The sequence below is a fragment of the Giraffa tippelskirchi genome, chromosome 10 (assembly GCF_054371585.1).
Source record: "Giraffa tippelskirchi isolate mGirTip1 chromosome 10, T2T-mGirTip1v1.2.pri, whole genome shotgun sequence".
NCBI classification, from domain to species: Eukaryota; Metazoa; Chordata; class Mammalia; order Artiodactyla; family Giraffidae; genus Giraffa; species Giraffa tippelskirchi.
Genome location: NC_137284.1, coordinates 38,298,247 through 38,315,127, shown reverse-complemented (window position 1 = coordinate 38,315,127; position 16,881 = coordinate 38,298,247). Strand labels below are relative to the sequence as shown.

Below are 16,881 nucleotides of genomic sequence, written 5' to 3'. Positions count from 1 at the left end.
CAATATCCTACTAAATGTCTACATTAGCTAATTTACTTAAACATCACTCTTTTGTTGGATGTTTGTTATTTCCAGTCATTCTATGTTATAAGTGACAGTGTCATAAATACCCTACAACATACCTTTTGGATTTTTTTCATACATAGATTCCCAAAAGTAGAAGCATGAGGTCAAAGGGCAAAAAGATTTTATGCCTTGGTTTATATTGGGAAATAGTTTTCCAAAAAGGATTGTAGCTCTTTAGAATGGAATGTGGGCTGGAACTTTACTCTTTTCACTCCTCCCTCACCAGCCAGAGATAACATCAATTTCTTTTTGATTTGTATAATTTTAACCAGCCATCAACAATCCCACTTGAATTTCTTTTTCTTTGATCATCCTAGATGCTTAGCATTGCCAGCTGCAATTACTTTATTGTGACTCTGTCAGCATCCAAATCAGTGGTTTTAACAGAAAACTTGACATAAAGACTTGTGGATTATACATTAAAGAACTGAAAAGCCAAGAAGAAATACTAAGGATCTGCTACCACCCCCATAGGCTGGGGTAACATAGGGAAGATGAGGTGGCGAGCGCTATGAGGTTAGTTCTAGAAGTGATGGACAAAGTGCAAACTGGATTTAACTGCTGCTTCTGGAACAAATTGCTGCTGTAAGAGTAAAAAAAACAAGGCAGTGGAGTTGCCAGATCTAGCAAAAACAAAAATGCAGATGATCAGCTAAATTTGAGTTTCAGACAAATAACAGTTTTTAGAATATTTATACTAATAATGCATGGAACACATGCTTAAAAATATTTCTTGTTTATCTAAAAATCAAATTTAACTGAATGTCTTTCATTTTACCAAGAAATCTTCCAAGGTGGGGATGATGCTGAAAAAAGTGTTCTTTCCCTCCTCATTTAGCCTTTCAGTCACCCCCTGGCACCCTCTATTGGCAGAGTCCTCCATAAAGCCAGCTGGTAAGGCTGGAAAGTGGTTTGCAGACAAAGGAGCAACAATTATCCAATAACTGGCACAGCCCACCCTTTAGGCTGTTCAGCATCCATGCACACCCATTCTACACATTGATACTTCCAAACTGACAACAGAAACAATTCTAACAAAATGCCTAATACAATGTAACTATCTTTCCAACCAGTGCAGACATTCTTACCTTCTCCCTGAAATGGGAAGAGATAAAGTCTCTACAGTTATTTCGTTTACCAGCTAAAGAATGTCGCTCCTCATCTGTTTCAAGGAGAATGAAGTCGCTGGCCCCTGCAGTTGCCAACCTTCAACACACCCTGAAAGGAGTTCAGGGCAGGGATCAGGAATGGGGTCCTCTGTGCCCTGGGAAAAACTGGCAGAACAGGCCTTCAGATAGTTAGATATTTTCAGAAGATTTTATGAACCCAGTTTCTTGCATCTTGTCATATCTAGAAAAGCACTAAAATCATTAGTGGAGACATCTGCTTCTCATGACCAGGAATAACCCTCTTGTGACTAGCAGCAGCCTTCCTGCCAAAATGTGTACTTGACTGCAGTACCCTCTTCACTAAAATCACATGTATACTGACCTCCCCCTCAGCTCTTCCAAGGAGTTCCCAGAGCTATTGGAAAGGCTGTCTTCTGGGCTAAAATCCTCATTTTGCCCCCAAATAAGCCTTAATTCTCAACTCTGACAGTGTGCACTTGTTTTTCAGTTGACATATTTATATCTGGAAGATAGTCACACTACCCAAATCTGGGCAAGATTAACTCTTCAAACTCAGTCACATTTGAAAACTCTGTTATCTAAAGGCTGAATTGTAGAATTAACCTTCAACAAAACTTATAAGAGGAAGAAAAAGGGAGAATAAATTAGCTAATATGAACCATTAAATCACATGATAGTCAAGGAAGAAAATTTGCATGGTTACTACATTCCTCGTTTCTGAACCAGTCATGAAGCCCTGATTGATGTTTATTTATTTCTTCCTTAGTCTCCCGTGCCATGTTTTCTTATCTTCAGACAAGACCTCGGCTTGCCAGTGTCCCTTAGTAAGATGACCCAGACCTTCATTTCTGAAGGATCTGAACCCTCAGCAGCTCTGCCTCTCTTTGGTTACAACAGTGTTTGTTAACATCTGCTCTGGAGCACTGGAGTGCTATGACACACTCCTGCATGCAGAGTATTATGCAAAAGAGAGTTGCTGGACAGCCTGCATGCCTACAGGCTTGACTCTGTGAGGGCGAGGGAAAGCTGCTTGTTCCATCACAGGTTCTAGGTACAGAGAACTCTGCCAAGGGTCTTGGAGGTGGGGCCCGGGGGCCAGACGCTCATCTCAGTCCATTGTTGCAGGCACAGCCTCTGTGGCCGTGGCAGGCATCCTGGCTGCTCTGCGGATCACCAAGAACAAGCTCTCCAATCACGTGTTTGTTTTCCAAGGTGCTGGTGAGGTGAGTCCCACCAGGGGCTCTCTATAGTCGCTCCAGAAGAATAAGAACAGGGGGAGGAGAAACAAGGAGGGGAAGCCCTCTGGGCTCCAGAGGAGAGGAAACAGCCCAGAAGCATAGTGATCATTGCAGCCGCCTGGGCCCTACCATTTTGGGTGTCTCGAGGCAGGGGCCTCCTGGGAGGAGGAGGGGAAGAAGGGAGGATCTTGGCGAAGTGTCTGATAAATCCTGAGTAGCTCTGGCCTTTTGTCTGAACACCACCTCGCAGGCAGCCATGGGCATTGCCCACCTCCTTGTCATGGCCCTAGAGAAAGAAGGTGTACCCAAAGCAGAGGCCACAAGGAAGATCTGGATGGTGGACTCCAAGGGGCTCATTGTCAAGGTACTGTCATTCTGGAGACCTGCAGGTTTCCTGACATCTACAGCTATTGGAAGGGGACTGGAGGAGATCTTCCAGGGGGCAAACTGCTCAGACAGAATAGAGAGCAGAAGGACAGCAGTGTCCTGATCTCCACAGCAAATGATTCATCCCGCAGTAGCCTTAACCACTCTTATCCAAAAGCTTTGAATGTGCATGCTAATGTGTCTGCGTCCTGCTCCCAGCCTCATCCCCTCTTCCTGTCTTGCACTCACCTCCAGCCATACTGACTTTGTCCCAAAGTCACATGCTCTCTCACTTCCCCATCTTTGCATATTTTGTTCCTCTGCCTGGAAAGAATGCCCATCTCCTTTCCCACATGCCCACTCAGCCCATCTGTCTCCTCCCTGTCTTCTGTTACCTCCTTCAAGCAGTGTTCCATGAGCATCTAGGTCTCAGTTGGTTTCCTATGTTTATGCCCACATAGCCCTCTGCCCTTCGTGTATTAATATTACATTTGTCACGTTATGGAGCTGGCACCCCTCTGTTGGTCTCCCTCCCCATGAGGCTGTAAGTCTTGATATCAGTGTCCAGCATGTGTTAAGAACATCATTGATATCTGAGGCATTGGTGAAAGAATGAGTAAGAGAGACAGTCCAGCTTCTGACTGCAGTGTGCTGACGGCCCAGCTGGATGGCCTCCTTCCTTAGGATTTCACTCAGAGCTCCATGTTTTAATTCCCCAAATTCCACTAACATAGAATGTGTCCATGAGAGATTTTTTTTAAAAAGACAGAGATGGGAACATGAGGGTCTCAGCCAAGAATAGTGGAGTCCCCCACTAGCAGCAACAGACGCTCTCAGGGAAGATTCCCACTGAAGGGGACCGGGACCTGCACCTCACCTCCTGCCCCAGAACCTTCCAGAGCGTGGTCCAGCCATGGGTGCAGGCTGCCACGCTTGCCTCTTGCCCACCTTTCATCATCACTTTGCTCAATTGAGCTCGCCCCTCCTCTCAATCTGTCAAAGCTGCCATTCTCACTCTGGTTCTCAAGAGAGCAATTGACCCAGGAGAGTTATCATTGACCAGCCTGTCACCCACTGCCTCCTATGTGAAGAAATGGAAGGAATCTAACACAATGTGAAGTAAGTCAGACAGAGGAAGACAAATATCACATGCTATCACTCCTGTGTGGAATCTAATTTTTTAATATGATACAAAAAAAATGAACTTCTGTTATAAAACAGATTCACAGATTTGGAAAACAAACTTACGGTCACCAAAGGGGAAATGTGGGAGGGAGGGAAATGTGGGAGGGAGGGAAAAATTAGGAGCTTGGGATCAACATGCAGACACTACTAGGTATAAAATAGATAACCAACAAGGACCTACTGTATAGCACAGGGAACTCCACTCAATATTCTGTAATAACCTATATGGGACATGAATCTGAAAAAGAACAAATATATGTATATGTATAACTGAATCACTGTGCTGTATATCTGAAACTAACACAGCACTGAAAATAAACTAGACTCCAGTAAAATTTGTAAAGGAAGAAATGGAAAGAATCTCGAGCTCGCTGGAAGCAGTCAGCCATTGCATGCCAGTTCTGGATCCCAGCTTATTCTTATTTATAGGGAGGTTAATGAAAGAGAAAGTGTCAGTCGCTCAGTCATGTCCCACTCTGTGCGACCTCATGGTCTGTAGCCCACCAGGCTCCTCTGTCCACGGGATTCTCCAGGCAAGAATACTGGAGTGGGTAGCCATTCCCTCCTCCAGGGGATCTTCCTGACTCAGGGATCAAACCTGGATCTCCTGCACTGCAGACAGATTTTTTACCATCTGAGCCACCAGGGGAGCACTGGGGAGGTTAATTTCAGTTTCAGTTCAGTCGCTCCGTCAAGTGTCCGACTCCTTGCAACCCTGTGGGGAGGTTAATGGCTCTTGTCAAATATACCCTGAGGCTGGGTGACTTGGGCCCTCATCCCTCACTGGGCCTGTGTGCTGTATGTCTTGGGGTCTAGAGTGTTAATTAGACTGAGACGTTTCCTCCGAGCCTTTCTGTCCTGGCCTAGGAAGCCACGACCTGAGCAGCTGAAAGAAATGCTTTATTGGAGTCTCCATATGTGGTTTGGATTAAAGAAATATGCACACACACACACACACACACACACACACACACACACACACACACGCACATACACACACATACACACACACATGCACATTTCAAATCCTTAGGTTCCCTCTTAGGTTCCAATCTATAGGACGGGCCTCAACACTTCTGACAGCTCAGCCCAAAGCACAGGGCTCTGCGGGAAAGGTTCTGAGGGTCTCCAGATACATCCCCACCCGACCCGGTGGTTCTCACTGCCACAGCTGCATCGTGTTCTTCCTTTCCCTGCAGGGGAGGAGCCACCTGAACCATGAGAAGGAGATGTTTGCCCAGGACCACCCCGAAGTGAACTCCCTGGAGGAGGTGGTGAGGCTGGTGAAGCCCACAGCCATCATAGGTAGGAGGAGGGGGCGGCCCGCTGCTCAGCCCAGCTAATTCTCTTGACTTGCAGGTGAAGACTGAGGCTCAACAAAGGGGCTTCAGCAACCCATGGAGATGCAGCTCTTTCCCCTCACATCCAGTTTAGTGCTACAGACTTTTATTGAGTTATTGCTGCATGTGAACCATAGAATGGAGGCACCATGCTGGGCTTCATGATGCAGAATTACTCCATAGAGTGGAAAAGCGCAGGCTGGTCTCTCTGACCAAGATGAAATGAGCACTCCTCTCCCAAGGAGGGGGACCCTGGCATCACCCCTCTCCTGGGGGAGCAGCCCACTCTCAAGGGCAGTGGCCAGGAATGCCTTCACAGGTGTATCCTCACTGGGCAGGGGCCTGGGTTGGACCAGTGGTCCCTTAGGACTAAACAGGGGATCTCAGCCAGCTCAAGCAGGAAGACCCTTTTCTCTCATCCTCCGTTGTCCCCATGGCCGATGACATCCCCAAGACCCCTGAGCCTTCTGCACTGTATCTACTTGCCCGCCAGCACCACCAGGAGAGGAATGGGGTGTTTATAAAGCGTAGGCATCCCCATTACACCTCTTCTCCCTGTAGGTGTTGCCGCCATCGCAGGAGCCTTCACAGAGCAGATCCTGAGGGACATGGCCTCCTTCCACGAGCACCCTATCATCTTTGCCCTGAGCAACCCCACCAGCAAGGCCGAGTGCACGGCTGAGAAGTGCTACCGGGTCACTGAGGTCAGCGGCGAGTGCTTCCTGCCCCAGGCTGAGAGAACACAGTAACAAGGACTTTGAGTCACCCTATGAGTAGAGTAGAAAAAAAAAATCCCCACATCACTGATAAGCAAAACTGAGTTTCAGAAAGATGAAGTAACTTACCCAAGGTCACAGAGCTAAAAAGCAGTGGAGCTGGCCCTCAAACCCAGGTCTGGCTCCAAAGCCCCGGCTCTTACCATTATGCCTTAGTGCTCAGGGTCCCCCTCACATAGAGCTTTGACCAGAACTCGAGGCGCTGGTAGACTCTGCACACCTGGCTTGGCTCTCTGGGGAGGTGACAAGTTAGAAAGGCACACCTTCCCCTTCCAGTGGTTTTGTGGCCGTCAGGGAGCTCGGTGGGAACTCGGCTTTCCAGTCAGATGAACAGGCATGCTTTCAGCACCCACAGTGTCCTCAGCACAGCGCCGAGCACTCGGGAGAAGACAGAGAAGGGGTCAACGCTCGGGAGACTAGGCCACCGTAACTCCCGCAACCTGTCTCCAAGCTCTGTCTCTGGTTTTCTTCCTGCCCCCAGGGCCGAGGGATCTTTGCCAGTGGAAGTCCTTTTCCAAGCGTGACTCTGGAGGATGGCAGGACCTTCTTTCCCGGGCAGGGCAACAACGCCTACGTGTTCCCTGGCGTGGCCCTGGGAGTCATTGCCGGCGGGATCCGGCACATCCCGGATGAGATCTTCCTCCTGACAGCAGAGGTATCACTGTTCCCTGCTCCCGCACACTCCCAAGAGGGCCTATGCTGGTCCCTGAAGACTCCTTGTCTTGTTTCTGCTACTTCCTGCCCCTCAAGTCCTTCAGTGGTTCCGCAAAGGGCTCCAATGTCAAGCTCCTCTCAAGATCACCTTGAGGCTTGAACGTCTCTGAAAACACAAACAGGGTTTCTAAGGGAGCGAAGTGGGGTAAGGAAGAGTCAGTGGGAGGGGGTGTTGGCAAGAGGCCCTGGCACTGAGGGGACATACCTGGCGGGGCTCCCTGCCTCCCAGCAGTACCCGTGTACCTGCCAAGAACAGAAATGCCACCAAACCCACCTCAAATGGTGGGCTCATGAACTGTGACAAGCAATAGATTTTTCCGACCGTGGGTCCTGGCCACATTACTGATAACTGGTAGCAAAATAAGCTCCACTAGGGCAGTTTTCTATAAGAAGGTTGCATGCTGAATTGGCCTGCTCTTGAACACAGATGTGGGTGCACCTGCTCCAGATATCTCACTAGAAAAGCACCCAGGGCTCTTTACTGGGCATGGTGAAAACAATGAAAGAATTCATTGAGGATGACAGCCCACATTCATAATAATGGTTTTTAATAACAGTTACAGTGGCTGACATTTATCAATCGCTTACTAAATACCAGGTGCTTCACATTTATCTTCACTCTGAGGAACCACGGCAATAGAAATGTTTCTGTTGGAAAGTTAAGCTAATTCGAACTACGTTGTTATCGTTCAGTCGCTGAGTCGTGTCCGACTCTTTGCAACCCCATGTCCTGCAGCACACCAGGCTCCTCTGTCCTCCACTATCTCCTAGAGTTTGCTCAGATTCATGTCCATTGAGTTGGTGATGCTATCTAACCATCTCATCCTCTGCCGCCCCTTTCTCCTTTTGCCTTCAACCTTTCCCAGCATCAGGGTCTTTTCCAGTGAGTCAGCACTCCACATCAGGTGGCCAAAATATTAGAGCTTTAGCTTCAGCATCAGCCCTTACAGTGAATATTCAGGGTTGATTTCCTTTAGGATGGACTGGTTTGATCTCCTTGCAGTCCAAAGGACTCTCAAAACTATAAACAAATATCAAATACATTCATCCCCAGTGAGCTCCAAAGGCTCAACTGTGATTTCTGGCCTGTGTCTGTGTCCCCCCCTCACCACGGCACTGGGGAGAGCCCCAAACCAGCATGACACAGAATGGCTTCCACACAGCTGTACCCAGCCCTGCTTCTGTGAGCCCCACAAGAAACTAACTGCTTCATGCACCAAGTTCCTTCTTCCTATGTCTCCTGGAGGTCCGTCAGCCTCGCGCAAGCCTCGTGCACGCTAGCTCTGGTTTTGTGCTGTGGTTCTCTGTCCCTCTTGTCTAAGTATTTTGTGTTTGTAGTTCTTCTGGTTGCTCTGATTGGTGGTGGTGGTGGTATCTGATGGTCATGGAGAACTGTCTGAAACCCCCACTGGATAGGAAGAGTCACTTCCTGCTTGGAGTTGGCCTGCAAGCAGGTTCCCTGTTGTGCAGAAATACGGTTGCCAGAACTTTCCTCTGCAACCCCCAGAGACATCTGCCCAACTTCCACCTCGTGCTGTGGGACAGTTCAGCTTCATCATTTCTGGAATAGTGTCCATGAATTAAGCAGGAACCCCTCCTTAATCTACTTCTCAGTCACTTGCTATGAGCAGCACAAGGCCCCTGCCTCCCTGGAGCTGACAGTCTGGTCTTCAAAGTCCTGGCAGGTTACATTTCTGAAAAGGGTGCTTTTAAATTAAGATAACTTCAGTTGCATCTGATTTCCCTATATAAAAAGTAATATATATTTTAGGAGATTTACATGCACTATCTCATGTCATCTTGACAGCCTGGTAAAATACAGCGATCAGCCCTGTGTTATAGACAAGGAAACAGGCACCGAGAGTTTAAGCTGCTTGCCCTGGGTCACCTGTCTTGTGAGCAATGCGCCAGGAGGGCCCCGGGCAATTTGCCTTGAAGCCGCAGCAGAGCATGGGCAATGCCCAGGGTCTTAGAAGCAACCACACCTACTGTGATCTAAGTCGTCACTGCAGGAGCTTTCTAGCTGTAGATCTATCCCTGGGAATCCTGCTTCCCCCTGATCAATCCATCCTTGAGAGCTCCACAAAGAGGATCCTTCGAAGCCGGGAACAGGCCCTCTTGTCTCCTAAACTTCAGACTTTCATATGGCTCGTTGGTGCTCCCAGGAAAGTCCAAACCCCTTCACGCGGTTCATCCCAAGCCCTCCTTCCCTCCCCCTGCCATCGGCCTGTCCATCCTTTTTAGTCGTGCTCTCTCTCCCCTCCAAGAATTTTCATGCGCTGTTCCTTCTCCTCTCTTCAAGGAATTCATACTTGGCCCTTCAGGTCTTAGCTTCTGTCTTTTCTTCTGAACGCCTTTCTTTATTTTTATAAAGAGTGAGTCTGCACCTGGCTCTTCTCTCACTGAACAGGGTCTTACCCTTCTCTCTCTGCTGCCTGCCTCTACCTCAGCTGCTCCATCTTCCTCTCTCATGTCACCAGCCTTGCTTCATTTTCTGTTTTTTGGCCTCATCACGAGGCATGTGGGATCTTAGTTCCCCGACCAGGGATTGAACTTGCATCCCCTTGCATCTCCCACATTGGAGGGCTTCCCAGGTGGCTCAGTGGTAAAGAATCCACCTGCCAGTGCAGGAGACTCAGGTTCAATTGCTGGGCTGGGAAGATCCCCTGGAGGAGGAAATGGCAACCCACTCCAGTATTCTTGCCTGGAGAAGTCCATGAACAAGGAGCCTGGCAGACTATAGTTCATGGAGTCCCAAATGAGTCAGACATGACTTAGCGACTAAACAACCAAAACCCCCTTCACTGGAAGCATGGGGTCTCAACCACTGGACCCCCAGGGAGGCCCCTGGAGGACTGGGCCCTGCCCTCCTCTGTACCTGTATGTCCCCTCTCCTTGCGGTCACTCTGATTGTTCATTTTCTACTGATGCCAGCCTCCGGGAGGGAAAAGACTGGCTTCTCCACCATGCTCTTCCGCACCTAGTGCAGAGCCTGGCAAGTTGCAGGGCTCTGTGAAGGCTGGGCTGAGTGAACAGAAAGGAGAGAGCCAAGCATGAGAACACAGCCCACGTCCCTCCAGACTCTGAGGCAAGGCCAGCTCCTTTCCCGGTCTGTTCCGGGACACAAGACTTTTCATGTGGCTTTTTCCCAGATTTAAACTTGACACAAGAAGGCAGGGTGGGGGTGGATTCAGAGCCACATCAAAGAGGCTGTTCTGCAAGGCTGGCTGAGTAGCACCAGGCCTCTGGCAGGAGGAAGAGTCTTGCGGGGGAGGGCTGATCCTGAGAGAGCAGCTCTGGAGCAGGGAGGGGAGCTGCGGGAGGCAGCATCCCAGGGTGAAGGCTCGGAGCATTTATGCAGACAGCAGGTACTGCCCGTTGTCGGGTCACTCACTGGAGAAGCAGCCAGTCATCACTGGGGCCAGGGCTGGGACAGCGAATCAAGGATCCCTGAATACAGAGGTGCAGGACAGTCATGATGGATGCCCAGGATGCTCCTAAGTGTGTGGAAGGGGCTGGAGCTCAGGTGTCCCGAGGCAACAGGCTAGGCCAGCCGGCGGGGTCCCGGAGTCTGCCCTGTGCACGCGTGCTTGGTTGGCCCACCATGTCCGACTCTTTGTGACCCCAGGAGTTGTAGCCCACCAGGCTCCTCTGTCCATGGGATTCCCCAGGCAAGCATACTGGAGTGGGTTGGAATTTCCTTCTCCAGGGGATCTTCCCAACCCAGGGATCAAATCCACGTTTCTGTGTCTCCTGCACTGGCAGGCAGGTTCTTTACCAGCTGCTCTGCAAGTCACTAGTTTATTCATCTTGGCCCTAGTGATTTTCCTTCAGAATTCAGAGCACCTCATGTTGTTTTGAGCCTCAGCTAGTCTCAGAGGACATAAAGGATGTGTCCTTGTTTTAAGCCTAAGCTTTAAGCACCCCGGGGCCACAAGGTGGTGAGACAACAGAGGAAACTGCAGTGACTGGCCACCCATGAGGGGCGAGGTGAGTCTCCAGTGTACTGGGTTGGGCTTGTTCTGGAAAGGCAGAAAATCAGCTTATTCCTCTCTGTTGTCTCTCCCCAGCAAATTGCCCAAGAGGTCTCTGAGCACCATCTGTTGCAGGGGAGACTGTACCCGCCACTCAGCACCATCCGAGACGTGTCTCTGAGAATCGCCATCAAAGTAAGGGACTTCTCACCCCTTAACATGGGTAGCAGGGTTCGTCAATTCTGTCTGACTTTAGGGGGACTGAGGGCAGGGCAGCGGGAGACATGTCCTGGCTCCCTGACCTACACTGCATGCACCCCAAAGGCTGCTGACAAACTCTGCCCTGTAGCTTGAGCCCCATCCCGACACCCACTCAGGGCAGTTCTGGGAAACTCCTGCACTTCCCCTCAAACACCCGGCAGAAAGGTCATCAAAGTCCACAGTTTTGTGGACCAGAATGTGGGTGGGATTTTTTTAAAATGAATCATAAGTGCCCATTTATAGAAAAAGGTCAACTTGCATAGCATCATGGAAAGAGCTTGGGCTGTGGAGTCCCAGCCCTGCCAATCAGCAGCAGAGGCGCCTCAGGACATCCACTGCACCTCCCTGAGCCTCAGTTTCCTTCTTTTCCAAAGAATTCCTCTCTCCCTGGTGGCTCAGTGGTAAAGAACCGGCCTGCCAAGCAGGAGACGTGGGTTAGATTCCTGGCTTGGGAAGATTCTCTGGAGAAGGAGATGGTAACCCACTCCAGTATTCTTGCCTGGAGACTCCCATGGACAGAGGAGCCTGGCGGGCTACAGTCCATAGGCTGCCAAGAGTTGGACATGACTGAGCGACTAAACAACAACTCCCAGAGTTTTGGAAGACATTAAGAGAGAACAGTGAAAAAGCTCAACACTTGGCATCTTTCTGGCCAGAGTAGATGCTCATGCCTCCTCTTTCTCTCAGGATGGCTGGGCCATGGGGTGATCAAGTTCATGGAATAGTCTAAGTATAAATGTCACCCAACAGATGATGCAGAGATGATGGGTATTCAGAGAACCAGAACATAGTGCCCTAAAGACTGACCTAACATTGATAATTGTTGCATTTGGATGACGAATATACAAAGTGTGTATTATACCGTTATTTCTATTAATATATATTTTACATTTTCTATAAGTTTTAAGAGTAATTTCAGAAAATGCATTGCACAACAGACAGCACACACTCCCGAAGAGTTGTCCCATGTAGGTTCCAGAATCAGACTTTTGGGCTTGTCCTCAAGCCCAACTGTCCAGCTGGAGTGTCCAGCTCCACCCTGTCCAGTTCCTTCCTTTCGGGGATATTTAGCTTCATGCTCTTGTGAAGCCAAAGCTAATATCCAAAGAACATTGTCCAAGCTGGTCTTCCAATTCAAGCCACGTTTAGGAGAGACAGAATATCAGGTACTGAACACTTTTGCCTGCTACCTAACTTTATCCTCACACCATGCCAGAGGAAGCTGTCATTACCCCCATTTCACAGATGCGGAAACTGAGGCTCAGCCAGGATGGCGTCACTACCAAAGACCCACAGGCAGTCGGAAGCAGAAGCAGACTTTAGCCTGAGCCCTATTGACCCTGACCGTGTTTATTCCACTGTGTCAGAGCTCCCTTACAAGGCAGAAAGCTCTAGCTCCTTCCCCTCCAGTGGCTTCAGGGCCCACAACTCATGAGAGGAACATGCCTGCCATGGGGTGTATCCCCTTCCACAAGCTCCCAAGCTAGGGTCTTCAGGCAGGCTCCTCCTTACAGCCAGTTCCTCAGTCACACATATTTTTCCATAGGTCCTCGACTTCGCGTACAAACACAACCTGGCCTCCTACTACCCAGAGCCCGAGGACAAGGAGGCTTTTGTAAGGTCCCTGGTCTATACTCCAGACTATGACTCCTTTACGCTGGACAGCTACACTTGGCCCAAGGAAGCCATGAATGTTCAGAACATCTGATGCAACCTCAAAGGCTGGGATGGGGCTGGATGAAGCCAAGGGTAACACTGACAATATAAATGGGTTCAAAAATGGCCATCCTTGTCATTGTGTTTTTCCTTTGAACTTTCTGGTGTGAAGGGAGAGGCCCAGGCATAAGATGAATAAGAGCTTTGTCCCTGAAGGAGGCCTTGGGTTCACTTTTCTGTAACCCTCCTCAGCCTTCCTTCCCAAGAATTTCATCATCTATGAATTGCCAACTTTTGGCTAGACCTTGTGGAAATCTAGAATCTGCCTTGACAAGGTCTGACGTCTAGTAGAGGAGATGAGATATGGGCACAAGGCATTTTGTCACAAGGGAGAAAGTGGTTGAGTCCCTGAAAGAACTGCAGATAAAGGTCGTGTGCTCAGAGAAGGGAGAAGATCCTTCCTATGAGGGCATAAGAGAAGGCTTCATGGCGGGGCGGTGTCTGCAGTGGGTGCCCAGACTAAAGGATGGGGCAGGGTGGTGAAATGAGGACTATAAGGGCAACCACTGGCCAGAAAGCGTGACCCACCCATAGGGGAGTTCAATCTCTGCTGGACGAATACACACCCTTCAAGACTCAGCGGGCGTGAGGGCTGAGTGTCTTGCTCAAAGCAACTCACAAGTCAGAAATGGTCACTGCCCTGTAGGTTGCTGAGTGTCAGGCATGCCTTTGTGGTTATTACCAAAAGGAAAACCAGAGAAATGTGGGTGGGGATGGTCAGCAAACTAAGGAGGAAGAGAGGCTGTGAGGGGAAAGGCACCGTGGGGAGCGTGAGGGAAGACTTGATTTCATGTTCCTGACTCAGGAATGCTCTCTTCTGCCCTTCACACTCAAGTAGTTCAGCAAACTGGAACAGCTTTCCTACAGAAGGCTGTCAGTCTGTGTGTCTCTTATACCAGGTTCGGTCGTAGCCTTCACGTCCCTCATGTCCAGCAGAGCCCACACCATGGGGAGGGACGGTGTGGGGGGACGAGCCTGTGGCCCCCACAATGGAAGACCCTGCTAAATTGCTAACATCTACTGGCATGGCAGCGTTCAGCCTCAGCTTTCATTGTGCAACACCGGAAAGAACAATCCATGCCCAGAGACCTACCACTGACAGCCCTCCTGCTGCCGGCTCAGCCTGAGGGTCTCCACTGCCCACCATGAACAGGTCCTACACAGCCAGGGGGATAGGCCAGGGGGACGCCTGGGATCCTGGAGGAATGATTAGCAGAGACATCCCGTCACCCCCTGCCTAGGTCTTATTCTTCCAACACCTCCTTCCTAGGGGCTGGTGCTCAGCCAAGAGTATCCTGAGGAAACATCCCTGTTCTGTAATCTGTGGCCTCATACTGAGAACCTCTCATGATCAGAAGAGGGGTTGAAGAGTGAAGCTGGAATCTGAACACCAGGGAGCCTTTCACATGATCTTTCCTACGTCCTGTCCCACAACTTCCTCTGTATCCCAACTGCACCTTCTTTATACTCAATGTGACAGAAAAGAAAAATAGTAGAGAAAATCGGTGAAACCACAACAGGCTGACAAGATCAACTAAAATGACCAACTTTAGCTATACTGACAGAAACAAAAAGAAGATAATTACATTTCCTGTGTTCCAAGCACAGTGATCATCTTGCTGGCACTGAACACATGCGCTTTCAGGCCCGTGCCCTTACACATGCTTGATCTTTACCTGGAAAGTCCTTCCCTCTGCTTCTCTGCCCTTTATCAGTTACATTTCAGTTCAACCAGCTTTCTGCCTGGAGACATCATTCATCATTGGAGTGCAAATACATTTGACTCCAGGAAGTCTTCTTGGACAAAGTTAATAACTAAATTAGAAATCAACAACAGTAAAAAAGAAAATGGGAAGTTTCCAACTCTTTGGAAATTAAACAGTATATTTCTAAGTCATGATAAGAAGAAATCACAAGATAAATTATGTATGTTGAATTAAATAAAGAAAAATAAAAATCAATGAGTTATAGCTAAAAATAGTGCCTAGAGGGAAATTTTAGAGCTTTCAATGCCAGTATCAGGGGGAAAAAAGAATAAAAGTCCTAAAACAATAACAAACTTTCTCCTTAAGAAACTACAACAGGAAAAGCAAAGAGAATTCAAAGCAAGCAAAGATTAGAGTAGAAATCAATAGACCTATAACAAATCAAAGAATTAAATTAGTAATTCAAAATCTTCCCACCAAGAAAAGCCCAGGCCAAGAATTCTTCATGGGTGAATTTTATCAAATATTTAAAGTATATATAATACCAATCCTTCACAAACTCTTTCAGAAAATGGAGGATGGAATACTTGCAAAATCATTCCGTAATACTGGTACTACCCTGATATCAAAACCAGATAAAGAGCAACACACAAAAACTGCAGACCAATATCTCTCATGAATATAGATGCAAAACTCTAAACAAAATATTAGCAAGCCAAATGTATCGATATAAAAGAATTAAACACAACAAACAAGTGGAATTTATCTCAGGAATGCAAGGTTGTTTTAACATTTAAAAACTGATCAACATAGTACATGCTATTACTAGAACGAAGGACACAAACCACCAGATCATGTCAATGGATGTGGAAAAAGCATTTTAAAATACCCAACACCTGTTTATGATAAAACTTTCAACAAACTAAGAATAGAAGAGAACATCCTCAACCTAATGAAGAACCAACAGCTAAGATCATACTTAAAGGTGAAAGAATGAATACTTTCTCCCTAAGATTTGGAAGTTTGTTTCCACCACTTCTGGTCAACATGGAGGGTCTAGCCAATTCAATAAAAAAAGAAAAAGAAAGTAAAGGCATTCAGATTGGGGGAAAAAAAGAGTAAAACTGCATTTACAGATGACATATTCTTGTAAGCAGAAAATGCCAAAGAACAGAACAGCACTTGCTTTGTTCTCCCCTCCCTTACTCATTCCCTCTCTCTCTCTCCTAACAAATGAGTTTAGGAAGCTCATAGAAAGCAAGGTCAATGTACAAAAATCAACTGTGTTTCCATAGACTAGCAGTGAACACTAGCAATAAAATTAAGAAAACATTGCATTCACAATACCATCAAAAAGAAAAAAATACAAGTAATTTAAGAGGCACAAATCTTGCACAATGAAAACTATAAAACCTTGATGATAAAGGAGGCAAGAATATACAATGGATAAAAGACAATCTCTTTAACAAGTGGTGCTGGGAAAACTGGTCAACCACTTGTAAAAGAATGAAACTAGAACACTTCCTAACACCGTACACAAAAATAAACTCAAAATGGATTAAAGATCTAAACGTAAGACCAGAAACAATAAAACTCCTAGAGGAAAACATAGGCAAAACACTCTCCGACATAAATCACAGCAGGATCCTCCATGACCCACCTCCCAGAATATTAGAAATAAAAGCAAAAATAAACAAATGGGACCTAATTAAAATTAAAAGCTTTTGCACAACAAAGGAAACTATAAACAAGGTGAAAAGACAGCCTTCAGAATGGGAGAAAATAATAGCAAATGAAGCAACAGACAAACAATTAATCTCAAAAATATACAAGCAACTTCTGCAGCTGAATTCCCGAAAAATAAACGACCCAATCAAAAAATGGGCCAAAGAACTAAACAGACATTTCTCCAAAGAAGACATACAGATGGCTAACAAACACATGAAAAGATGCTCAACATCACTCATTATTAGAGAAATGCAAATCAAAACCACAATGAGGTATCATTTCACACCAGTCAGAATGGCTGCTATCCAAAAGTCTACAAGCAATAAATGCTGGAGAGGGTGTGGAGAAAAGGGAACCCTCTTACACTGTTGGTGGGAATGCAAACTAGTACAGCCACTATGGAGAACAGTGTGGAGATTCCTTAAAAAACTGGGAATAGAACTGCCATATGACCCAGCAATCCCACTGCTGGGCATATACACCGAGGAAACCAGAATTGAAAGAGACGCGTGTACCCCAATATTCATCGCAGCACTGTTTACAATAGCCAGGACATGGAAGCAACCTAGATGTCCATCAGCAGACGAATGGATAAGGAAGCTGTGGTACATATACACAATGGAATATTACTCAGCCATTAAAAAAAATACATTTGAATCGGTTCTACTGAGATGGATGAAA

General features: G+C 47.4%; 1 protein-coding gene across 2 annotated transcripts in view; it reads left to right on the top strand.

Moving 5' to 3' along the window:
* The window catches only part of ME3 (malic enzyme 3), a 215,641-nt gene extending 202,807 nt beyond the window's left edge, over positions 1–12,834 (top strand). Inside the window, exons 9-16 of one of the 2 annotated variants that reach the window (XR_014067404.1) lie at positions 2,322–2,419; positions 2,685–2,798; positions 5,185–5,290; positions 5,887–6,029; positions 6,583–6,756; positions 10,724–10,805; positions 10,886–10,984; positions 12,597–12,834. Coding sequence is in view for 1 of the 2 variants with exons in the window: in XM_081536355.1 (XP_081392481.1) it covers positions 2,322–2,419; positions 2,685–2,798; positions 5,185–5,290; positions 5,887–6,029; positions 6,583–6,756; positions 10,886–10,984; positions 12,597–12,758 (896 nt within the window). In the remaining variant the exon portion in view is untranslated. The remainder of the gene's footprint in view (positions 1–2,321; positions 2,420–2,684; positions 2,799–5,184; positions 5,291–5,886; positions 6,030–6,582; positions 6,757–10,723; positions 10,806–10,885; positions 10,985–12,596) is intronic. The other variant, XM_081536355.1, reaches the window with a different exon arrangement.
* The last annotated feature ends 4,047 nt before the right edge of the window (positions 12,835–16,881 follow it).